The following is a 26,316-nucleotide window of genomic DNA, read 5'->3' as shown; positions in this document are numbered from 1 at the left end:
TCTTCTGCTGTGCCTCTGTCTGTCAAATAAATAAAAAATAAAATCTCTAAAAAGTACTATTTTAGTCCACTCGTGTATCCAATCAATATGGGTGGAAGGGTGGATTTGTATGCCTTCTGTTTTACAATGCTAAGTAGGGGAAGCATTTCCCAGTCAGATGCAATATCCATTCCTATAAATATATTCAGGTAAAGGAGACACAACCATTTCACACAAAACCTCTTCAAACGTACCAATTTCTTTCCAGATTTTCACCTTAATCTCATCCCTTGAATTCCTATATCCTCCCAACTGAACTGTAGCCCCCATTAGGACTTCACCAGCAGATTTTAGAACCACAGTGCTTGGGGCTGCCATGTCAAGGATCCTAGAAATGTTACTTCTCCACTCAATGACTATTTTACCTACTCATGTGCATATGCCTTTTGGTCCCTAGCTGGGGTCATGCCAAAGAACCTAGGCCCCTCATCATTTCTTATTTTGATTGATTGTAGGAACATCACCCCAGGTAATTGGAGGTCAAGTTTCTTGAATTCCTCCAAACTAAGACAAATAAAGCAAGTTTGTTTAGGACCCCTCAATTTTGAAGGACCAATAGTGGTCTCATATACTGGTCTTACAGTCCAGATCCTTCCAGTAATATGCCAGTTTTCTGTAGAAAAAGACCACAGAAACAAATTAGAAATAAAACATTGTAATTTATGAGAATTATAGTGTAGAAAGTAAGCAAAATACTTATTAAACAGGACCAAGGTACCAGCACCCCAGCCTTTAAAATTAGAATTATAGGGTCTCCTTTATGTATATTAATACACCAAAGCCCCACTTCAAGATTTGCCTGGGGGTAAGTAGAGAAGGAAGGGCTTCATGACACCTGTATGGAAGATTAGACTTTTGATACTTAGTAGGTAAGGAAAATGTGGACCTTACTGTAAATTAGCAATCTCCAAAAAGGTTACTGAAAAGGTTTACTGATAACATACATGTGAAAGAGGTACTGATCACATATATTTGAAAACACTATTTAGAATAACAAAAAGAGTATAATATTTAATATCTATAAATGTACTATGATGTTTGTCCAAGGGAGTTAAACATTAACCATCTTTTCTGTTAATTGCTTATCTTTTTTTTTTAAGATTTTATTTATTTGACAGAGTGAGAAAGAGAGAGAGAGAGAGAGAGCAAGCACAAGCAGGGGGAACTGCAGGCAGGGGAGAAGCAGACCCCCTGCTGAGCAAGGAGCCCAATGCGGGACTCGATCCCAGGACGCTGGGATCGCGACCCGAGCCGAAGGCAGCCACTTAACCGACTGAGCCACCCAGGCGCCCCTGAATGCTTATCTTAGTATGTGACTTAGAGTTCTTTTTTATTATGGAACGGTTGATTGCCTCCTTATAGTCTAGTAAGACAAGGGCTGAGAATTGACATTGTGTTTAGCAATATGGAGATCATTAGTGTCTTGAGAGGAACAATTTTGGTGGAGTAATGGTGTTGAAAATTTGATTGTCGTGTGTTCAAAATAGAATGGGAGGATTTCAGACGAAATATACTTCAAGGAAACAGAGTATTAAAAGAGAATAATAGAGGGGCGCCTGGGTGTCTCAGTCGGTTGAGAGGCTGGTTGCCTTTGGCTAAGGTCACGATATCTGGGTCTTGCCATCCAGCCACGTGTCAGGCTTCCTGCTCAGCAGAGAGTCTGCTTCTCTCTTTCTCTCCCTCTGTCCCTCACCACTGTTCCTGCTCTCTCTCTCTCAAATAAATAAATAAAATCTTTAAAATATATATATATAGATAGATATATTTTATTTGACAGAGAGAGAGCACAAGTAGGCAGAGCGGCAGGCAGAGGGAGAGGGAGAAGCAGTCTCCCCACTGAGCAGGGAGCCCAACGTGGGGCTCGATCCCCGGACCCCGGGATCATGACCAGAGCCAAAGGCAGACACACCCCAAATAAAATCTTTAAAAGAAAATGAATAATAGGATGATAAAAGTGATTTTTAAGAAACAACAAAATAAATCAACATATCAGGAAGGCTTAATGCCTTAGTCTTGGACCAAATGTACTTGGATCAAAAATTTAAGAACATATGAAGTAGGGCACTGGTGGCTCAGTTGTTAAGTGTCTGCCTTCGGCTCAGGTCATGATCCCAGTGTCCTGGGATCAAGCCCCGCATCGGGCTCCCTGCTCCGTGGGGAGTCTGCTTCTCCCCTTCCCTCTATGCTCTCTCTTGCTCTTTCTCAAATAAATAAATAAAATCTAAAAAAAAAAAAGTCTCTACCTAGGAGATATTTTTGTCTCTTCTTTCCAGTTTTTGTTTGAGAGGGGGATGGGAAGGATCCTGATCATAAAACTTACTTTTCGGGCGCCTGGGTGGCTCAGTGTGTTGAATGTCTGCCTTCAGCTCAGGTCATGATCCCAGGGTCCTGGAATTGAGTTCTGTGTCGGGCTCCTGGATCAGCTGGGAGTCTGCTTGTCCCTCTCCCTCTGCCCTGCTTGTGCTCTCTCTCTACCTCTCTCTGAGAGTCTGTCTCTCAAATAAATAAATAAATAAAAATCCCCCCCCCCTTTTTTTTTTTAAATTTTATTTATTTGTTTGACAGAGAGAGAGATAGCCAGAGCAGGAACACAAACAGGGGGAGTGGGAGAGGGAGAAACAGGCTTCTCGCTGAGTAGGGAGCCCCATGCGGGGCTTGATCCCAGAACCCTGGGACCACAACCAGAGCCGAAGGCAGAAGCTTAGTGACTGAGCCACCCAGGTGCCCCAATAAATAAAATATTTAAAAAAAAATTGTGGGATGCAGCTAAATCCGTGCTTTGAGGGAAATTTACAGCTGTAAATGGTTATATTAAAAAATATATAAAATCAAAATATCATTTTGTCCTTATGAAGCTAAAAAAGAGACAAGCATGTTAAACCCAAAGTTAGTAGAAGAAAGAAAATAATAATGAAAATGGTGGAAATCCATATAATAGAAAGCAGATAGGCTAGAGAAAGAAATTAACAAAGTCAAAAATTAGTTCTTTGAAGATTAATATAATTGATAAATCAATAACAAAGGGACACTAAGAAACAAAGGGGGAAAATACAATTTACCAACATCAGAAAAATTTTTTAATGCTTTATTTAAGTAATCTCTACACCCAACATGGGGCAAGACCCTGAGATCAAGAGTTGCATGCTCTTCCGACTGAGCCAGCCAGGTGCCCCTTTTTGCTTTTTATGGCTGCATAAATACTCCAACATATGGCTGTATCAGGGCATATTTAAGCAAAGTCCTATTGATGGGCATTTAGACTTTTTTTTTTTTTTTTTTTTTGCTATTCCCAAGAGTGCTGCAATGAGTATCTTTGTGTAGTTGTCTGAATAATGACTTAGCATAAAGTCCTAGGAGTGGATCAAAGGGTTTTCATATTTTATATTTCCATGCCTATAACTGACATTATTTATTGCATACATTTTATGAGCTAAAAAAAATCACATTAGATGATATTCTCATTAAATCCTCACAGAAACCTTTTGAAATAGGTTCAAATATTACATAAAAGAAAATTGAAACCCAAAAGATTGCAAGGTAACTTGTCCAAGGTCACAAATGGTAGGGCTAGGATTTTAATTTGGGTGTTTTCTAATTCAGAGAACCTGGTTTGGGCCCTTTTATCTGACTGCATTTCAGAAGGCCATACCAAATTACTCTCCCTTCAGTCTTTTTTTTTTTTTAAGATTTTATTTATTTATTTCTCAGAGAGAGAGAGAGAAAGAGATACAGAGCACAAGCAGGGGGAGGGGCAGGCAGAGAGAGAAGCAGTCCCCCCTGCTGAGCAGGGAGCCCGATGCGGGACTTGATCCCAGGACCCTGGGATCATGACCTGAGCTGAAGGCAGACACTTAACTGACTGAGCCACCCAGGCGTCCTGCCCCCCTTCTTTTTTTAATCACATCGATTTTTTGAAAAGATTTATGTATGTATGTATGTATTTATTTATTTGAAAGAGAACGCTACGTACACATGCACGCATGAACAGGGGGAAGGGCAGAGGGAGAGGGAGAGAATTTCATGCGGACTCCCAACTGAGCAGGGAGCCTGAAATGGGACTTGATCTCATGTCCCAGAGATCATGACCTGAACCAGAATCCCGAATCCGGTGCTCAACCCACAGAGCCACCCACGCACCCCCAGTACTAAACATTTTTCAATCTTCGCTATTATTTTGAGACTGAGGTGCTTGCTTCGGCAGCACATATGCTATTATTTTGAGACTCAGAATATGTGCCTTCTGTATTACACGTTTCCTTGCTGCACAGAACATCCAAATTTGAACTAATTGTTCATTATATTCTTCTAGTTTCTTAATGATTAATTTTTTATTTTGCATTTTTATTTGCATTTTATTTATTTATTTACTTATTTATTTAAACATTTTATTTATTTATTTGTCAGAGAGGGAACACAAGCAGGGGGAGTGGGAGAGGGAGAAGCAGACTTCCCGCTGAGCAGGGAGCCCGATTAGGGGCTCGATCCCAGGACCCTGAGATCATGACCTGAGCCGAAGGCAGACACGATTAATGACTGAACCACCCAGGTGCCCCTATTAATACATTTTAAATTTATTTTGGTTTCACATGTAGTTTATCAGGGGTTTAGAGTGCTCTAATTCCAAAAATCTCAGCATTATTTACAAAGGAATCAGTTTATGATAAAGAAAGGCAGTATATGGAGTATATAATGTGAAGACTTGTAGGAGTCTTGATATCAAATATTTGCTGTCCCTGCAAGTTGCTCTGTCCCTCTTTGGGAATCAGGCTTGCTCACCCAGGATATGCAAGTTGATAAAGTTAAACTTTTTCACATAGTACAATAAAAGCTGACGTTACAAGTTTTCTTTTTCTTTGCAAAATGGTTTCATAATTTGAATAATATAACCAAAGCTTCAACAATTGAGACAGAATTACTAATAAACATGCGAGGGTGCACACACACACACACACACACAAACACGTATTTGTGAAGAGGGATCTGTGAATACAGTACACATAAATTCTAAAGTGACTTGTGGCTGAGGGTTAGAGAGGGGTGGTGGATAGCAGTGATGAAGAAATGGCCTTTTATTTATTTATTTCTTAAGTAATCTCAACACCCAATGTGGAGCCCGAACTCACAACTCCAAGATCAAGCCTTGCATGCTCCTCCCACTGAACCAGCCAGGTGCCCCAAAGAAATGGCCTTTAAAAAAATACTATACAGGGGGGGACAACTGCGTGGCTCAGTTGATTAAGGGTCTGCCTTCCACTTGGGTCATGATCCCAGGGTCCTGGGATCCAGTCCCTCATCGGGCTCCCTGCTCAGCAGGGAGCCTGCCGTTCCCCCTGCTTGTGCGCTTTCTCTCCGACAAATAAATAAATCTTTTTTAAAAATAAAAATGCATATTTTGGGGTCCTGAACCCAGAGATTCTGATTCTGTGCATTTGTGATGATTTCCCAGAATCTTCATTTTTAAAAAAACTCCAAAGATCCTTTCAGTTAGGATGGTATACTAACAAAACGCAATAGAATAGGCAAATGTGAGCCATTAAAAGGTTTTGAGGAGTAACAGGTTCACATTTTAGATTATTCTCCCTGTATTATGGGGAAAGAATTGGAAGTGGGCAAGACCAGAAATAGAGATTTTAATGATTAGATCTACCAATATGGGCCTAGATTAGGATCCACTGGAAAAGAGCAGAGCAGAACATCTGGGGCTTTGGAGTCAGGCAATTCAGGGGTTGAATATAGATTTTTCTGCATACAGTCAGTATCACCCTTGACATTAAGTCTGTGACTTATTTTTCCTTATATAAAAATAGTAATGGAGTGCCTGGCTGGCTCAGTCAGTAGAGCACGTAACTTTTGATCTCAGGGGTGTGCGTTCAAGCCCCACGTTGGGTGTAGAGATTAGTTAAAAATAAAACCTTTGGAAAATCATTAATTAAAAATTATTATTAAAATAAAATAGAATGGTTATAATAACATTATCTCTTTTAAATGAATATTCAAGAGGGTATTTTAAAAGCTTATTACACACTAAGAAGTGTGTAGTACTAGTACTAGTACTACTAGTACTCTTTTTTTTTTTTTAAGATTTTATTTATTTATTTGAGAGAGAGAATGAGATAGAGAGAGCATGAGAGGGGGGAGGGTCAGAGGGAGAAGCAGACTGCCTGCAGAGCAGGGAGCCCGATGCGGGACTTGATCCCGGGACTCCAGGATCATGACCTGAGCCAGAGGCAGTCACTTAACTGACTGAGCCACCCAGGCGCCCAGTACTACTAGTACTCAATACTAGTAGCTAATATGGGAACCTGTTGGTTGGTTTGGAATATATTACAAAGGTAGACTTGACTAGTAACTGTTCGGATATGGTAGCTATAGGAAAGTAAATATCCTAGGATAACTGCCAGGCTTCTGGCTCTGACAGGGTGGATTATATTGCTGGGAACCAGCACAGAAAACCCTGAAAGAGGAGTGTGGGAAGAAGATAATGGGTTTGATTTTGGACATATTAAATTTGTAGAATTTCCCTGAGAAGTGTGATTCCTGAGTGCCTATCTGGGAGGTTTTGCATACATTAGCACTAGTCCTCACCGCAAAGTAAGAAAATGATTATTTCAAATTATTTATTTTACAGAGGACGAAACTGAGTGTCTGAATCAGGTTAGTCTAAATGTAGATACCAAGTAGGCAGATCTGTCTGAGACCTGGACGCTGCAGACTCTTAAACCGAAGGTCCAGATTTGAGCACAGTTAGCCTAGAGGTGTAAAGGTACTAGGGGGAAAAAAAAGGGGGGGTAAAGCATGAAGACTGATAGTAGAATAGGTCTGATGGCAGAATCCTGTGCAGTACCTCAGTTAGCAGAGGAGGATCAGCCCGTAAAAAGTCTGCAAGGTAATGGTGGGTGGGAGAGTCATTCACATGCCTAAAGAATAGAGAATTGGGGGCGCCTGGGTGGCTCAGTTGGTTAAGCGACTGCCTTCGGCTCAGGTCATGATCCTGGAGTCCCGGGATCGAGTCCCGCATTGTGCTCCCTGCTCAGCTGGGGGTCTGCTTCTCCCTCTGCCCTCTTCCCTCTCGTGCTCTCTGTCTCTCATTCTCTCTGTCTCAAATAAATAAATAAAATCTTCATCCCTGATGAACATGGATGCAAAAATTCTCACCAAAATACTAGCCAATACGATCCAACAGTACATTAAAAGGATTATTCACCACGACCAAGTGGGATTTATCCCTGGGCTGCAAGGTTGGTTCAACATCCGCAAATCAATCAATGTGATACAATACATTAACAAAAGAAAGAACAAGAATCATATGATCCTCTCAATAGATGCAGAAAAAGCTTTTTTTTTTTTTTTTAATTTTATTTATTTATTCATGGGAGACAGAGAGAGAGAGAGAGGCAGAGGGAGAAGCAGGCTCCCAAGGAGCAGGGAGCCCGATGCGGGACTCGATCCCAGGACCCTGAGATCATGACCTGAGCCGAAGGCAGACGCTTAACCATCTGAGCCACCCAGGCGCCCCAGAAAAAGCTTTTGACAAAGTACAGCATCCTTTCTTGATCAAAACTCTTCAGAGTATAGGCATAGAGGGTACATACCTCAATATCATAAAAGCCATCTATGAAAAACCCACAGCGAATATCATTCTCAATGGGGAAAAACTGAGAGCTTTCCCCCTAAGGTCAGGAATGCGGCAGGGATGTCCACTATCACCACTGCTATTCAACATAGTATTGGAAGTCCTAGCCACAGCAATCAGACAACAAAAAGAAATAAAAGGCATCCAAATCGGCAAAGAAGAAGTCAAACTCTCCCTCTTTGCAGATGATATGATACTTTATGTGGAAAACCCAAAAGACTCCACCCCAAAACTGCTAGAACTCATACAGGAATTCAGTAAAGTGGCAGGATAGAAAATCAATGCACAGAAGTCAGTGGCATTCCTATACACCAACAACAAGACAGAAGAAAGAGAAATTAAGGAGTCAATCCCATTTACAATTGCACCCAAAACCATAAGATACCTAGGAATAAATCTAACCCAAGAGACAAAGGATCTGTACTCAGAAAACTATAAAATACTCATGAAAGAAATTGAGGAAGACACAAAGAAATGGAAAAACGTTCCATGCTCATGGATTGGAAGAACAAATATTGTGAAGATGTCAATGCTACCTAGAGCAATCTACACATTCAGTGCAATCCCCATCAAAATACCATCCACTTTTTTCAAAGAAATGGAACAAATAATCCTAAAATTTGTATGGAACCAGAAAAGACCCCGCATAGCCAGAGGAATGTTGAAAAAGAAAAGCAAAGCCGGCGGCATCACAATTCCGGACTTCCAGCTCTATTACAAAGCTGTCATCATCAAGACAGCATGGTACTGGCACAAAAACAGACACATAGATCAATGGAACAGAATAGAGAGCCCAGAAATGGACCCTCAAACTCTATGGTCAACTCATCTTTGACAAAGCAGGAAAGAATGTCCAATGGAACAAAGACAGTCTCTTCAACAAATGGTGTTGGGAAAATTGGATAGCCACATGCAGAAGAATGAAACTGGACCATTTCCTTACACCACACACAAAAATAGACTCCAAATGGTTGGAAGACCTCAATGTGAGACAGGAGTCCATCAAAATCCTAAAGGAGAACACAGGCAGCAACCTCTTTGACCTCAGCCGAAGCAATTTCTTCCTAGAAACATCGCCAAAGGCAAGGGAAGCAAGGGCAAAAATGAACTATTGGGACTTCATCAAGATAAAAAGCTTTTGCAAAGCAAAGGAAACAGTCAACAAAACCAAGACAACCGACAGAATGGGAGAAGCTTTTGCAAATGACATATCAGATAAAGGGCTAGTATCCAAAATCTATAAAGAACTCATCAAACTCAACACCCAAAGAACAAAGAATCCAATCAAGAAATGGGCAGAAGACATGAACAGACATTTTTCCAAAGAAGACATCCAAATGGCCAACAGACACATGAAAAAGTGCTCAATATCGCTCGGCATCAGGGAAATCCAAATCCAAACCTCAATGAGATACCACCTCACACCAGTCAGAATGCCTAAAATTAACAAGTCAGGAAACGACAGATGTATGCGGGGATGCGGAGAAAGGGGAACCCTCCTACACTGTTGGTGGGAATGCAAGCTGGTGCAGCCACTCTGGAAAACAGTATGGAGGTTCCTCAAAAAGTTGAAAATAGAGCTACCCTATGATCCAGCAATTGCACTACTGGGTATTTACCCCAAAGATACAAATGTAGGGATCCAAAAGGGTACATGCACCCCGATGTTTATAGCAGCAATGTCCACAATAGCTAAACTGTGGAAAGAGCCAAGATGTCCATCGACAGATGAATGGATAAAGAAGATGTGGTCTATATATACAATGGAATATTATGCAGCCATCAAAAGGAATGAGATCTTGCCATTTGCAACGACATGGATGGAACTGGAGGGTATTATGTTGAGTGAAATAAGTCAAACAGAGAAAGACATGTATCATATGATCTCACTGATATGAGGAATTCTTAATTGCAGGAAACAAACTGAGGGTTGCTGGAGTGGGGGGTGGGGTGGGACGGATGGGGTGACTGGGTGATAGACACTGGGGAGGGTATGTCCTATCGTGAGCGCTGTGAATTGTGTGAGACTGTTGAATCACAGATCTGTACCTCTGAAACAAATAATGCAATATATGTTAAGAAAAAAAAATGAAGAAGAAGAAGGTAGCGGGAGGGGACGAATGAAGCGGGGGAAATCAGAGGGGTAGACGAACCATGAGAGACGATGGACCCTGAAAAACAAATTGAGGGTTCTAGAGGGGAGGGGGGTGGGAGGATGGGTTAGCCTGGTGGTGGGTATTGAGGAGGGCACATTCTGCATGGAGCACTGGGTGTTATGCACAAACAATGAATCATGGAACACTTCATCTAAAACTAATGATGTATTGTATGGGGATTAACATAAGAATTAAAAAAAAAAGAACTTAAAAAAATTTTTTAAAAAATAAATAAATAAAATCTTTTAAAAAGAAAAAAATAAAATCTTTAAAAAAAAAAGAATAGAGAATTTTTTTTTAAAAAAGGTGTAGTGCCTTTAGAAATAAATCTATACTAAAAGTGGAGGTGTTGTCAATGTAGGGGCTGAGGGCAGGCTGCCCCAACATGGGTCATTTTGGCATGAAGATTATTCTAGACAGAAGGCAGTGGAGACCCTACGGGCTCAGGAGAAAATTTTGCCCATCCCTTAACCACGTAGAGGAATCTAAATTGGGGGTCTTTCCCAGAATAAGGGTTATTAGCAGAGATAAATTTAATTTTTATTGCCCTATCTGTATGGCAGGGCAAACATCTAATTAGCAAACATCCGTCCTTCTTATTGCCCTATGAATTGCATTCCTTCCTTTCAAAGTCCCCTATCACCAGCTCCTTAGCTCACTTTGGCATATAAACCTCATTTTGCTTGACTGTCTTTGGAATTTCCATGGAGGGGTGGATTCCCCATACAAATGCTATTAAATTTGGTTTTCTCCTGTTAATCTGTCTTATGTCAATTTGATTCTTAGTCCAGCTAGAAGGACCCTTGAAGGGGACAGAATTCTTGCTCCCAGATATCAGCATTCTGAAATGGAAATAAATGTGTGTAGAAGTATAGCTAAGGTTATGGGTTCTAGACTCAGCTCTTCTTCCATGTGTGTCCTTTGGGAAGTTATTACCCTCATCATCTGTAATAAGATCATAATGCCTCATCTTGGTTTATGAAAATGAGAGATACATTTAGAGTAGTTATCACACACACAAAATAAAGCATTTATCACAGTACTGGGCACAGAGTTGCTATAAACGTTAGTTTAGAAAGAGTCAGGTAAGGTAATATCTAAGGTCAAAGCACTTAACCATCTATGTGACTTCCAAGAAGACAGGCACCATGTCTATTTTGCTCACCTCCAACATCTTGCACATACCTGATACCTAGGAAGTATTAACAAATATTCCTTGAGGGACACCTGGGTGGCTCAGTCGGTTGAGTGTCTACCTTTGGCCCAGGTCCTGATCCCAGAGTCTTGGGATGGAGTCAAGCTCCCTGCTCAGTGGGGAGCCTGCTTCTCCCTCTCCACCCCCCGCCCCGTGCTCGCTCTCTCAAATAAATAAAATCTTAAAACACACACTCACACAAAACCCCACAAATATTCCTTGAATGAGCTAATGAAGAATGAATTTTGAGGTGATTTTTACATTTTAGCTTGATTTATTACAATGGCTCATGAAGGACAGAAAATTAATTACAGTGGATTGGTAGTTTTGTTTTGTTTTAAAGATTTTATTTATGTATTTATTTATTTGAGAGAGTGAGGAGGGAGAGAGCACAAGCTGGGGGAGGGGTAGAGGAAGAGGGAAGACCTGGCTCCCCAATGAGCAGGGAGCCCAAAGAGGGACTGGATCCCAGGACCCCGGGATCATGACCTGAGCTGAAGGCAGATGCTTAGCTGACTGAGCCACCCAGTGCCCCTAATTACAGTGGATTGAAGAGGGATGGGGGACAGTTTCTCAGTGGAGACCGGTTATAATCAACTCCAACTGTGAAGAGAAGGCAATACACCTTTGGATGGGTAATTTAAACTTCCAGAATTTTAGTTTCCTTACATATAAATGATAATTAACCTCAGAGTGCAGCTTAAGGATCATGTGAAATAAAATTTATATTTTCCCATGTAAAAGGAGTGCTATATAAATGTACTCATAGTTCTTTTCCTCCAAGTTGAAACTGGCTTCTTTTTCTTTTTTAAGATTTTATTTATTTATTTGACAGCTAGAGAGAGAGCACAAGCAGGAAGAATGGCAGAGGGAAGGGGAGAAGCAGGCTTCCTGCTGAGCAGGGAGCCCAATGCCTGGGCTGGATCCCAGGGTCCTGGGATTGAGCCCCGCATTGGTCTCCGTGCTCCGCAGGAAGCCTGCTCCTCCCTCTCCCACTGCTCCTGCTTGTGTTCCCTCTCTCGCTGTCAATCTCTCTGTCAAATAAATAAATAAATAACATCTTAAAAAAAAAGAATAATAATCATATTTCTTTTATCCTGATGAAGACTGCATAGTGCAGAGTCTCAATAGATAAAAAGAACCCTTTTTCTTGACCTAATGAATAAGAATTAATCAGGGAACCTGTGGAAATTAGCGTATTTGTGCTGAACAGTTCATCGGGCAGCACCCGAGGGCAGGCAAAGCCTACACGGTTTGGGGAATGTTAAGTATGATGGTGGGATTAAGTGGCTGAGGAAGGATTTGAGATTTAGGAAATGAGATCTGGCATCTAGGGGAGGCTGAGAATCAGGGAAGATCTAGGGTTGCAAAATGAACAGGAACTGTGTGGCTAATCCGGTTTAATGTGCACTTACTATTTTGTCTGAGAATGTTCACTTCAACTGTGGAAAACAATTGGAATTTATGTAACGCAGGAGGCACATTAATTATAGGTAAGTCAGGGGCTCCTCCCTGGCTCAGTCGGTGAAGCATGTGACTCTTGATCTCGTGGTTGTGAATGATCCCTGCACTGGGTGTGAAGATGACTTAAAAAAAATCTTTAAAAACATTATAGATAATTTAGTAACCAGTAAGACATAGTAGATTTACATAGAGTACACATGCAGAAAGGCGTGCAAAGGGGCACCAGATACTCTTCTTTAGCCTAACGCTAAATATCCTTACTTAGCTGAGGCACTCAGTCAACTCTGAACTTAACACGGCCGCCCATCGTTGACACCCATTCCAGCCCCACAAGTATTCTGCTCAGGTAGTGAAAATAAATTCCAGGGGCGCCTGAGTGGCTCAGTCGTTAAACATCTGCCCTCGGCTCAGGTCATGATCCCAGGGTCCTGGGATCGAGCCCCACATGGGGCTCCCTGCCTGGCGGGAAGCCTGCTTCTCCCTCTCCCACTCTCCCTGCTTGTGTTCCTTCTCTCGCTGTGCCTCTCTGTCAAATAAATAAATAAAATATTTTTTAAAAATTAAGAAAAGAAATTCCATAGCTGCTCATCAAGCCGAGGAGAGCTGCTTCTGTGGCCAGAAGTACTTGCCCCGGTGTCTGGGAAGGAAGAAGCCTGTGGGATTGTGTCCAGGTACCTTCCTTCTGCAGAACCCTGCCCTTCAATCTCAAGTTCTCGTCCCCCGTCCTTGCACCCACATCACGCACCAGAGACCTATCATAGGAACATCACTTGCACCCTGTCCTAAGTACAAGAGCGTGCCCATCTCATTCCCCATACTTTGCGCCATGAGAGTTTGGTGAGATGGATTTCATACGAGTCTAGTGTCTATTTGATCCACGATCTTTTCTGATAGCTTGCTTGGTAGTGTAGGTGGAGGTAGCACTGCCGTGCATTCAAGTCACTTCTCAGCTTAACCTTCTAAGATCCTCAAGAACACTTTCTTCTAGGACCACAGAGTTGTCCATCAACCACCCAGTAACCAAGAATCTTTTAAGGAGAGACTGGCCACCAGCCACTTCGTCTTTTCAATAGGGTTTCACTTCAACCTCACACAGAGGAACCTATTCAAATGCCTACCTTTCAGCATCCTTAGTCGAACTAATTTCCGGTGCCTTAAGCTTTTGTCTGCCCCAACTGGCTTCTTTCTTTAACAAATTCCCTTTATCTGCCGCTTGAGGCAAAGCTCACTTGGCCCCAGGAGGCATGCAATATTTACTAAAGTTCCTCCCCCACTTTCCTGCCCCCGTCTGGCGGTTGTCTGCCTTTACCTTTAGGTTTGCAGTCATGGCCTGTTTTTTCCCTGTAGACACCGGCTTTTCTGAATAGTAGGATTATTCAGAAACGAATGAAACGTGTCCTTTACCCCGAGAACCGGGTGCTTGAAATTCAGTAAGCAAGGCTTCTAATCCTCCCACTTCAGAGCTTTGAATCCAGACTGTGAAATTCAGAACAGCTTGGCAAATCAACCCAGTGTGCTTCTTCCTTTCAGGTACAAACTGAGAGGGAAATGCAAGGCGAACATGAAGAAAACGTGAGCTTTAAAAACTACAACATGATAAACTAACTAAAATAGGACACCGGAAGTAACAACCGCCTCCTTTTGGAAGATGGAGAGAGAAAGATTTTCAAAAGAAAGGGATGTGAAAAGATGGAGGGGCTGGCTGGCAGGTGAATTTATCATTAATTCCCTTTCTGCCCTATCTCTATTTTACTAGGATACCGTCTTGGTGAGTCTGTGACCAAAAGGATAAGTGAACGGCTTTAAATTGAGTTTGCACCTCTCCTAATTCGTCTTGGCAACTTTTTCAAGCTTTTATGTGGCTTACTTATGAAGATAGTGAATTTTGCTTTTATTTTTTTTTTAAGATTTTATTTATTTATTTGACAGAGAGCGCGAGAGCGCAAGCAGGGGGAGCGGTAGAGGGAGAAGAAGCAGACTCCCCGATGAGCAGGGAGCCCAACATGGGGCTCGATCCCAGGACCCCGAGATCACTACCCGAGCCGAAGGCAGACGCTCAACCATCTGAGCCACCCAGGCACCCCGAATTTTGCTTTTATTGACTTTATTCTCAAACAGCAATCTTATACCTTCCTAGGTACTTATTTATATATACCTACATATATATGTTTTACATACATATTTCTGTTTATATATTTAAATGTGTGTTATATATATTGTTATATATAAATGTTTATATATGATGTTTATATATATGTTATATATATTTTGTATATATGTTATATATAAAATATACATACATATGTATGTATATATGTTAATAGCAACATAATTTATAGTGGCAAATAACCAAAACAGAAGCAATTTTTAAAAAGTTGTAGTGCATCTGTAATATGTAATATTATATAACAGTTGAGTCAGATCCTAATTTACTTGTGTGGAAAGATCTCTATGATATATATATATATTTTAAAGATTTTATTTATTTATCCATAAGAGATAGAGAGAGAGGCAGAGGGAGAGGCAGGCTTCCCACTGAGCAGGGAGCCTGATGCGGAACTCGATCCCAGGACCCTGGGATCATGACCCGAGCCGAAGGCAGAAGCTCAACCATCTGAGCCACCCAGGCGCCCTATGATATATTTTTTAAAAGAAAAAAACAAACAAAAAACACCTGGCTGGCTCAGTTGGAAGAGTGTGCTATTCTTTATCTCCGGGTCAGTGGGTTTGAGCCCCATGTTGGGTGTAAAGATTACTAAAAATAACAACACAACAACAAAAAAACCCCATAAAACAAAAAACAAAACCCACTCATGTTTCTGTGTTCATGTGCACCATCCATTTGATCTCATTTATTTATTTATTTTTAAGTAAGCTCTTTGCCCAATGTGGGGCTCGAACTCACAACCCTGGAGATCAAGAGTCACTTGCTCTCCTGACTGAGCCAGCTGGGCACTCCCTCTATGACATATAGATAGTTTCTTTCTGATATATTCTTAAGTAGAAAAAGCAGGTTGCAGAACAAAATGCATGATGAAATTCCATATTTGGATAGGAAACATGTGTTATAATTCTGTTGTGTCTCATGTGTACATATAGGAATGTCTGGAAACATAATTTCAAAGTTAACAGTGATGTTAAAAAAGTTAACTTTAGGGGCGTCTGGGTGGTTCAGTGGGTTAAACATCTGCCTTTGGCTCAGGTCATCCTGGGATCTGAGCTCCGTGTTGGCTCCCTTGCTCAGCAGGGAGCCTGCTTCTCCCTCTCCTCCCCACTTGTGTGTCTTTCTCTCTCTCAAATAACTAAATAAATAAAATCTTTAAAGAAAAAAAGTTAACTTTATGTAATAGTCTTGTTTTAATATTGTACAAGTAGTTTTCTTTTTTTTTAAAGGGAATGACAAAGTCACACTGAGATCTTAGGAAGAGTCCCAAGACCTAATCTTTCCCTTAGTTCAACTACCTCAACTTCACCTTTATGTTCTTCACATCAGAAATGTTTTGATAGAGAATATTCAAGAAAGAAACCATCTCAACCTTGGCTGATACATTTAGGAAAATAAGAAGTCCTTTTTAGGGCGCCTGGGTGGCTCAGTTGGTTAAGCGACTGCCTTCGGCTCAGGTCATGATCCTGGAGTCCCGGGATCGAGTCCCGCATCGGGCTCCCTGCTCGGCGGGGAGTCTGCTTCTCCCTCTGACCCTCCCCCCTCTCATGCTCTCTGTCTCTCATTCTCTCTCTCTCAAATAAATAAATAAAATCTTAAAAAAAAAAAAAAAGAAGTCCTTTTTAAAAACATAATTATCAGGGTGCCTGCCTGGCTCCATCAGAAGAGCATGTAACTCTTGATCTCGGGGTTGTGAGTTTTGGCTTCACGTTGGGTATAGAGATTCCTTAAATAAATAAATAAACAAGCAAAAAAAAGTAATTATCAACTTTTAAGATTCTTCCAAATAGATATACACCTCTAAATTCTGACTTGCAAAGAGGTTGAAGATATAATGCTAAGTGGAAAAAATACACAAACTTTTAGAAGAGGATGTATAAAAATTCACATAAAACCACCCATATTATATATACTGAAATATCTGTAGAAATTAAACTGTGCTTACTAGATTCACTTTATGATTCATTTCTCTATTGCTTAAATTTGTTCTCAATAGCAAGTTTTAATTTTGCAATCAAAAAAGTCCAGGCATCTTCTTTCTGCCTGTGGGTTCTGTCCCTGTGCTTTCATAAAAACACCTTTTTTAACGGGGGGAGGAAATAGAGGTCCAACCGTGTATTAATTTATTATATCTTTTAAAGATTTTAGGGGTGCCTGGGTGGCTCAGTCGTTAGGCGTCTGCCTTTGGCTCAGGTCATGATCCCAGGGTCCTGGGATCGAGCCCCGCATCGGGCTCCCTGCTCGGCGGGAAGCCTGCTTCTCTCTCTCCCATTTACCCTGCTTGTGTTCTCTCTCTGGCTGTCTCTCCCTGTCAAATAAATAAATAAAATCTTTAAAAAAAAATAAATAAGATTTTATTTATTTATTTGAGAGACAGCACAAGTAAGGGGGAGGGGAGGGGCAAAGGGAGAGGGAGAAGCAGGCTCCCTGAGCTCAATCCCAGGACCCTGAGATCGTGACCTGAGCCCGAAGGCAGATGCTTAACCACCTGAACCACCCAGGCGCCCCTATCTATTTATTTTTAATATTTTATTCATTTATGAGAGAGAGTGCGCACAGGAGCGGGGGAGGGACGGTGGTTGTGGAGCTGCTGGCCGAGAGAGAGAAGCAGGCTCTCCGCTGGGCAGGGAACCTGATAGGGGGCTTGATTTCAGGACCCTGAGATCATGACCAGAGCAGAAGACAGACGTTTAACCCAGAGCCACCCGGTTACCCCAAGAGGTCCCATCTTTTGAAAAGATAAATCCAGACTCTCTCTGGTTCCCTGATGATGGTGGGTTTCACTGTCCTCTGCCTTTGGGGTTTTGTCTTTACCCTAACATTCACCTGTCGGGAAGAAGAGTAGGTGAATGGCATTTCCAGAATGGCTTATCTCCAAAAGACAAGGTGGAACACCAGAAATCTTTCTTCTTCCCTTTCAATCTTTATTTTTCCCTTCTTTTCCTTTCCAGTATCGAGCATGTTTTAAACAGGTGTTGGGGCGCCTGGGTGGCTTAGTTGGTTAAGCATCTACCTTTGGCTCAGGTCATGATCTTGGGCTCCCTGCTCCACGGGGAGTCTGCTTCTCCCTCTACCTCCACCCCTCCCACAGCTTGTGCGCTCTCTCTCACTCACTCTCTCTCTCAAATAAATTCTTTTTTTTTAAGATTTTTTAAAAAATTTATTCATTTGAGACACAGAGATACAGAGAGAGAGAGAGCATGAGGAGGGGGAGAGGCAGAGGAAGAGGGAGAAGCAGGCTCCCCGCTGAGCCAGGAGCCCGATGCGGGGCTCGATCCTAGGACCCTGGGATCATGACCTGAGCTGAAGGCAGACGCTTAACCATCTGGGCCAGCCAGGCGCCCCTCAAATAAATAAATTCTTAAAAAAAATACAATAGATGTTCTTTTTGCCACTCTAAATCTTTAATTCTTAGCCATTTCCTTGCATATTCCCAACGTCTTATAGTTGAACTTAATCCAAAGCAGAAACAAGCAGTAATCAAGTGTGTAAAAACATCTGTTACACAGGAAGGTTCAGTGCTGGAGAGCTAACTTTGAAGTTTCCCTAAGACTATCACTTTATAATAGCTATTTTCCCATTTCTAGGCTCTGGGTCACCATTTAGTATTTCCTCAGATGTGTTGGCGATTCATTATGTGCAAAGAATTTTGTAAAAATATGACATATTACTTTTTCTTTTTAAATTTTTTTAAAGTGAGCATTATGCCCAATGTGGGGTCTTAACTCATGACTTTTGAGATCAAGGGTCAGGGCTCCACCAACTGAGCTAAGCCAGGCGCCCCAGTGACATACAATTGAAAAAACAAAACAAAGCAGGGGTGTCTGGGTGGCTCAGCCATTAAGCATCTGCCTTCGGCTCAGGTCATGATCCCAGGGTCCTGGGTTCGAGCCCCGCATCAAGCTCCCTGCTTGGCAGGAAGCCTGCTTCTTCCTCTCCCACTCCCCCCTGCTTGTGTTCCCTCTCCCGCTGTGTCTCTCTGTCAAATAAATAAATAAAATCTTTACAAATAAATAAATAAATAAACCCCTCTAATCTCTTAAAGGAATTTTTCCTTCACTTGATACATTTAAAACATAATGAAAAAGCCAGGTGGCAGAACAGTGAGATGCTATGTTTTTAAAATGTCACACTCAAATCTGGTTGAATTATAAAACTAAAATGTGGGGATTTAGAAGTGATTTCATGTACTATTTTAATTGTTGGATCAATGCTTTCTGTTTTTATTATCTATCTGTTCATAATATAGTGCTTGGCACAAAACTCAAATACCTGACGGTTGAAAAGGATTTTGTGTTGTCCTTAGGTCTTGGCAGAAATTATCCCCAATTTCTTCTGTCAAATGTCTAGATGATTTGATTGGGTGAGGTTTCACAACATTGGAAAATTGGGGGAACCACGAGGGAAAGGGCCAGAAAAACTGCCTGGTTGGTTACCCTCTGCTGCTTCGGAAAGTGGACGTTCCTGTGGAGCAGGAAGGCAGAGTGACTGAAAGTGCGCTCAACCAGATCAATTTGGGGGCGAGCCAGGATGGGAAGATAGTAAAAAAAAGTATTCGTATCTTTCACAGATGCCTGCCTCGCCAGCTTCTTCTAAGGTGAGAACATAACGTACCTGGACAAAAAAGCCTATTTCAAACTTGCGTCAGAACTTAAAGGTCTTAAATAAAAAATGTCGGGCGCCTGCGTGGCTCAGTCGTTAAGCATCTGCCTTCGGCTCAGGTCATGATCTTGGGGTCCTGGGATCGAGCCCCGCATCGGGCTCCCTGCTCCGCGGGGAGCCTGCTTCTCCCTCTCCCACTCCCCCTGCTTGTGTTCCCTCTCGCTGTCTGTCAAATGGTCTTCAAAATAATAATAAATGTCTTAAAATAATCTTATTTCAACATAGTTCTTTCAGGCAGAGTATAATTGTACGGATGGGTGGGCACATAACCTTCCCTGTGAGTTACATTAGCAGACCTTTCCGCCCCCCCCTCCTTCTTCAGCGCCCTCTACCTTCGGTTATTTGCCTCATCCCTGGCTGCCCTACATTTAAGACTTACAAACCTAAGTGGTCTGTTTATCACTTCCTTGCCCCAACTTTTAACTGCAAATAACCACAAATTTTGTTGTTTCAATACTATTACACACATAAGGGAAATAAATTAGTTCAGATTTAATTGATCAGTCACCTAGCAACTAAGTATACTTACTTACCTTTCCTCATTTCTAAGATAGCAGCCTCCCCAACGGCTAGAGAAATTTCAGTTAATTGTCCCTCCCACACATTAAAAGGGTATAAAGACCCATGCTGGGTGCCTGGGTGGCTCAGTCAGTTAAGCGTCTTCATGATCCCAGGGTCCTGGGATCGAGCCCCGCTTCAGGCTCCCTGCTCAGCGGGGAGTCTGCTTCTCCCTCTCCCCGCTCGTGCGCTTTTACTAGCTCTGTCACTCTCAAGTAAATAAAATCTTTGAAAGACTTTTTTAAAAAATCTGTCAGATAATTTTAACATTTCTTTTATCTTGATATTGGCATGTATTTTTCTTTTTTAAAAAATTTTGAGAACTTGTAATTCATAGTATGATGGGTGATTTTCCATTGAAACCTAGGTATTTTTGTGTAATAGCTAAGAGTCTAGATCTTCTTTAAGCCCTGTTTTAGGTGGCTTTTTCTTTTAAGATTTTATTTATTTATTAGAGAGAGCATGAGAGGGAGGAGGGTCAGAGGGAGAAGCAGACTCCCCGCTGAGCAGGAAGCCCGATGCGGGATTCGATCCTGGGACTCCAGGATCATAACCTGAGCCGAAGGTAGCCGCCCAACCAACTGAGCCACCCAGGCGCCCTTTAGCTGCCTTTTTCTGACACCACTCTGGCAAGGGAGAGGGGACCCTGCCTTGTTACTGTTACTGCCTGATATGGGTAGATTTGAGGGCTCCTTGCTCAGCAGGGAAACTGCTTCTCCTTCTACCTCTGCCTGACCCTCTCTCTGCTTGTACTCTGTCTCTTCAAGTAAATAAAATCTTTAAAAACAAAATAACCCACGTTTAATCCAGTTTTTACTCACTGAACTCCTGGTGAAATCAGGGTAGAGACAACAAAGGGTAAAGTGTGTATTTTATTTATTTGTACTTAAACCTATAAACCAATCAGCCAAACTGGTACTATTATCATGACACATTAAAATACAAAACATCTTTCTACAAATACTAGAATAATGATCAAATTAACAGTTCTAGTAAAACATCACAAGGGACAGAGGAAATCAATGAAGCACATTATAGCTTAACCCTTCACCGTTAGAGGTTATTAACAAGAAAAGCCTCACAATCTCAGAAAATACAAATTATCCTTCATCACACATCTTTGTATCTTCACTTCCTATTCTTGAGGTTAGATTCTAGAGCCTAAAGATATCCACATTAGTATTGTATCTAGTTATCTATAGCGAGAAACACCTTTTATCATGTTGTCCATAGAGCCAACGCTACTGAAACCTCTTTGACTCCCATCGTACCCCCTCAATGGACACAGTAAGAATAATGAAAAACAGAATATCGAGGCAGAGATATATAGGATCTAAAAGACAAAGCCTAGGAGATAACAGCCACCACCCAAACTGAGATCGAATAATATACTCATCGTCACACATCTTCAGGCTGTATGTTCACAGAGTAATTTGGGAACAAATCCATTATTTGCTGGGTACTAAAATACTTAGCAGATTGTTGTATTACACTATGGCTTTCCCCAGAAGTTTCTAAGATGGACTCCAAATCACTGATGGAATTTTGCTGGAACTGGATCTGGGGCTGCAGAGATTCCTCTCCATAGTTTTGGAGCTGATTGTTCCAGGCTTGGGGGCACCAGGTCTGACTGGCCCAGGAATGGTTGCTCCAAGACTGGCCATTCCAGGAGTGGTTGCTCCAAGACTGGCTGTTCCAGGTCTGGTTGCTCCAATTCGGGTTATTCCAGGTCTGGTTGCTCCATATTGGAAGGTTTCCGGAAGTGTTCCTCAGGTATCCCTGGTGGTAGGAATAGAAGCCTGGGTATTCTGCGGTTGGTGTGCTGTTCTGAAAGGGAATGACAGATTAACTGAAAAGCTCGGAGGAAAATCAGAATTGTGTGCAGTTGGGGTTATATGGTTTAGCAATGAACAAAACTAAGAAGTCAGTGAAAAGAAAGCAGAAAGTTAAAAGCTTCCTGTCACCTGACTCACACTCTTGCTCTCCTTTGGCCAGTGGTTTTTCTGCCACCTCTTACATTTCATTCTCTGATTCTGGAACCAGGTCTTCACCTACAAAAAAAAAGTGACAGGAAAACATAAAATACCAGTAGTGTGGATGCACCAGGGATCAAAGAATATTGTTAACATTTTTTTCCCGACAGTATCTAAAGCTCAGGAACAAGATGGAAACTTCTAGAGTCCTTTCTGCAATCTGGAAACGCTCTGTGAATGAATCTCAAAGCCCCTCAAGTCAGCTGGCTGCTTTAATAAAGCTAACCAGTTAGGAAGATACACTACTTATCTACTCACTAAAAGTTCACATTTAGATGTCTACCCATCCCCCAGTCACAGTTAAAAGGTACTTTGCAGTGTAAAAAACCTCCCCCCATAAGCGCACTCCTTTTTTTTTTTTTTTTTTTTTTTTTTAAGATTTTATTTGTGAGAGAGAGAATGAGAGACAGAGAGCATGAGAGGGAAGAGGGTCAGAGGGAGAAGCAGACTCCCTGACGAGCAGGGAGCCCGATGTGGGACTCAATCCCGGGACTCCAGGATCATGACCTGAGCCGAAGGCAGTCGCTTAACCAACTGAGCCACCCAGGCGCCCAGCGCACTCCTTTTTTAAAAAATTTTATTTATTTGAGTGAGAGAGAGCACAAGAGGGGTAGGGTCAGAGGGAGAAGCAGACTCCCCGCTGAGCAGGAAGCCCGATGTGGGACTCGATCCTAGGATCCTGGGACCATGACCTGAGCCGAAGGCAGAAGCTTAACCAACTGAGCCACCCGGGTGCCCCATAAGCACACTTCTATATTTAATAGGATAATGATGCTAATTTTAACTCACGAATTATAAAATATACCACTAGAACTATTTAGAAATTATCAAGTTATATAACAGAACACAAAACTTCAATTTCCAGATGATTTATAAACTGTAAATTAAAAAATGAGATTAAGAAGGACCAGATGTATGTACGTACAGGCGTACACACCCACACACTATAAAATTATGGAATGGAGGTCTTTCTCTAAGTATGACACCAGTGATAGAAAACCATAAAATATCTATTAGGCAAGAATATGAAAAATGATTAACGTCATTAGTAATCAACTGCACACAGACAAACAAAAGATTCCACTTTTTATTTTAATGAGAAGCAGTGTTGGTTAAGGACTCTCCTAACCTGGAAGGTGGAAATATATAGAATTCCTCTGATCAAGGAGAAATCGGAAACATTTTTACCATTTTAGCTTGTGCAACAGGGAGAAGTGGTTAAATAAATTATGGCATAATTAAAGAGAACATTTAAAGATGGTCATGAGGGGCGCCTGTGTGGCTCAGTCGTTAAGTGTCTGCCTCGGGCTCAGGTCATGATCCCAGGGTCCTGGATGGAGCCTGCCTCATCCTCTCCCCCTCTGCCTGCCGCTCCCCCTTGCTTGTGCCCTCTGTCAAATGAATAAAAATCTTAGGAAAAAAAAAAAAAAAAAAGATGGTCATAAAATGTTACAAAGAACCCACTTTCATATTAAAATTATTTGTAGGGGGTACACAAACACAGAGCACACAGATGTTAGTAATGCTCATCTGCAAAAGAGCCTTTTTATTTGTCACTACAAGGAGTACAAAACACACCCTACCTGCTTATAGCTAAGGTTCAGAATGTTGGAAAGTTCTTGCATCTGCTGGAGACTGAGGTATTTCTGTCTCTGAAATCGATCATTGAGGACATAGAGTTGGGTCTGAGAGAACACGGTCCTGATCTTCTGTTTCTTGCCCTGGGCCGTATCTTCCTTCCTCACTGTTCTCTCCTCTCCAGAAGTGGGTGGTGGTTTTACCCTGGGACTGGTGGAGGAGTCGGGGCTGTCCTGAACAAGCAGATCCATGGACGAAGGAAGAGGAGAGACTGCGGGGCATAAAACAACACTTTTCTCTAAAACTTTGCAGATACTAAATCATATTTGCAAATTTATTGTTTTCATAGCATTTTAAAGTCCTCACAACCTCAGAATTAGGTAGTAAAAACTCTTACGTGACCCTGAACACTTTGCTCATCTTCGTGTGATGCCAACCCACTAAGTGAACTAGTTGTCACCATTTCACATCCAACGGACATGGCCAACAGCTTACCCGCTGGGAAGCAGAGGGGACTCAAACCTCTTTTTTTTTTTATGATTTTATTTTTAAGTAATCTCTCCACCCAACATGGGGCTCTAATTTACATTGTCGAGATCAAGGGTCACATGCTCCACCGACTGAGCCAGCCAGGTGCCCCTCGAACCTCTTTGGCAAAAGCTTTTTACTGCAAATTGATGCTCAAGAGCCTACACTGTGACTGCTCAGAAAGGTGGGAATGATCACTGGACTCCTTTTTGTAAAATTAATCATCACCTACATCAGATTCTGGGGACCCTTTAAAATCCACAGCTTACTGCTGCCCAGTTCCAAATACCAGGACTAGCACGAACTGGGAATTCTGATAGGCTTTTGTTTCAGACTGCCTTTACTAGCTCTGGGACCCCGTTTCCAAAAGTATTTCTCTCCCTCACAGAGGGAGATCCTTCACTGATTAAAGCAAAGTGACAGAGAAAGTTGTCTAGCACGGGACCTGGCGTGTATTGACTTTCTAACTAAAAATTAATTTCCTACAAAAAATTAAAAATAAAAAACAAAAAATAAAAAAAAAATCATTTTCTGTATATTGCCTAGATTTGGTAGCCACTTAAACTCTTAATTGCACTCAGATATTTATTTCCCGTGCTCAACCTCAGTTCTCCCCTAGTCTCTATTCCATGGCAAAAATTCACAATCTTATGCTTCTTGTGAGTAGACCTAGAAGGAAAGAAAATGGGGCTAGACCAAGGACTACAGTGGGGCATCTCCTAAAAACAATCTCTACAAAACTTGCACTTGGCTTGCTAAGGAGGGTGTGCCCACTTGCTTATGCCTACTTGCTCATACTCAAGCTACTTCTCATGATCCAGCGCTGTATTTTCAACGTTTGAAATTAAGAAAGGACATCAACATGAAGTTTAGGAAAACAGGGTAACATTAAAAATCTAACATTCCAATAAAGTAGTTGCTTACTTATTGGAGTAAGCATCATGTAAACAATTTTTAAGTCTTTTATCTTTACCGTAAATCTTAAAAAATGACAGTTACCACAAATCTTAAGAAATGGTAAAAGTTAAAAAAAAAAAAGAAATGGTAAAAGTTTACATTTTCATTTTTAACAACTGCTGCCCGACTGATTTACAAAAATGTACTGCCTTTACAGTGTCCTGAGCACCCACCCCACCCCCCACCTGTGGTTACCATTTAGAAGCCAAACCGGGTTTCACAAATCTGGGCTCTAGCCACTTTGTCAGCAGATTAAACCCTCTAGAATTATCTACCATAAAATGGGACGAACATTTCCCCAGAATGTAGGAGAGACGTGGGCATAGGAGGCTCCCAGAAACTCAGAACTGCCCCTGTTAGTAACACCCACAGAGCCAAGGAGTGGGAGAAGAGCCGGTTACTACTGTTGTACAAAGGCAAAACGTTTCAATAAGGTGAGATTCATCATTAGCCACGCCGTTTCTGGCACTCCGTGAAAAAAGACTAATCAAAAAGGGGAGGCTCACCGCATCCCCCCCCTCCCCAGTTGTGATGCTAGAACTTCTGGCTTAGCAGTTACTGTTACTGTGTCCTCAGCACCGCGTGAAGATTTAGACGTCAGCTCACTTATCACAACACATTTGTGTTTCCACAGTGTCTGTGCACATAAGCCCTCAAATACCCAGTGAACAGTCGAAATGCCCGCATCCTGGGGCCCTTGTCTCTTAACTGACACCTGGGACAGGTGAACGGACACCCGCCAAGTTACAACCGAGACAGGTGCTGAGAGGGTTTATTGAGGACACCTGCTTGTATTAATTGACTATAATTGTTCACGAGGGAAACGAAGGACCCTGACCCTCCTTCTCCTTTCACTTTCCCTCAAGGAAAGCAGCTTTTCGAGGTTTCATTTTCCCCTTACCGGTCTCCGCGTGGGGTGTCTCAGCAGATGACATTTGCAGGGATGCATAATTTTCTTCGGGCCCGTAAATCTCAGGCATTGGAGAAGAGTCCCTAGAACTGGGTGCTTCGGGGCCAGGCGGGCATAGGGGCAGAGCTGGATCTGCACTCATGTTGGTGAGTTAAGGGTAGACGGAAAAAAAAAAAAAAAGCGAGATTGTAAGAAAGGCCCAGACTTATGGATCTAGGTGGAAGAGCTAAGAAGAGTAGAAAGACCTCCAGATGTTAAGAGTCTGAGAAAGACAGGATGAAGTGCGTCACCACTGCAACAGGAAGAGCCAACCAGCCCAATGGAGCCGAAGGTGAAAATTTTGGAGGCTCTAGATTTATAAGGAAGGCTCGACCATCCTCAGACCCGCCCCTCCTGGCAGCCCCACGCCCACACACACCCTTGCGAATTCTCAGTTAAT

General features: G+C 42.0%; 1 protein-coding gene across 3 annotated transcripts; it reads right to left on the bottom strand.

Annotated features, from left to right (window-relative positions):
• Positions 1–21,269: 21,269 nt before the first annotated feature.
• On the bottom strand, positions 21,270–26,025 carry NANOG (Nanog homeobox). 3 transcript variants are annotated; one of them, XM_021690714.1, is made up of 4 exons: positions 25,869–26,025; positions 23,488–23,753; positions 21,836–21,922; positions 21,270–21,698 (listed from the first exon to the last, which is right to left on the bottom strand). In XM_021690714.1, exons 1-4 carry the CDS (start codon positions 26,017–26,019, stop codon positions 21,270–21,272), a joined length of 933 nt encoding a protein of 310 aa, XP_021546389.1. In that variant the 5' UTR covers positions 26,020–26,025. The 3 variants fall into 3 exon arrangements, 2 of the variants coding, with proteins under 2 accessions (XP_021546389.1, XP_021546390.1); XM_021690715.1 differs by having other exon boundaries at positions 21,270–21,650; XR_002480372.1 differs by lacking the exons at positions 23,488–23,753; positions 25,869–26,025 and having other exon boundaries at positions 21,620–21,698; positions 21,845–21,915.
• Between the last annotated feature and the right edge of the window lie 291 nt (positions 26,026–26,316).

The sequence above is a fragment of the Neomonachus schauinslandi genome, chromosome 5, assembly GCF_002201575.2.
Source record: "Neomonachus schauinslandi chromosome 5, ASM220157v2, whole genome shotgun sequence".
NCBI classification, from domain to species: domain Eukaryota; kingdom Metazoa; phylum Chordata; class Mammalia; order Carnivora; family Phocidae; genus Neomonachus; species Neomonachus schauinslandi.
Note: the sequence above shows the minus strand (reverse complement) of the source record. Positions and strands in the feature narration are given on the sequence as shown.

Coding starts and splice junctions, on each gene's coding strand:
- NANOG (XM_021690714.1), bottom strand. CDS start 26,019: ATGAGTGCAGATCCAGCTCTGCCCCTATGCCCGCCTGGCCCCGAAGCA. Junction 23,754..25,868: donor GACACCCCACGCGGAGACCG/GTAAGGGGAAAA, acceptor TATGCCCCGCAG/TCTCTCCTCTTCCTTCGTCC. Junction 21,923..23,487: donor TGAACCTTAGCTATAAGCAG/GTAGGGTGTGTT, acceptor TTTTTTTTGTAG/GTGAAGACCTGGTTCCAGAA.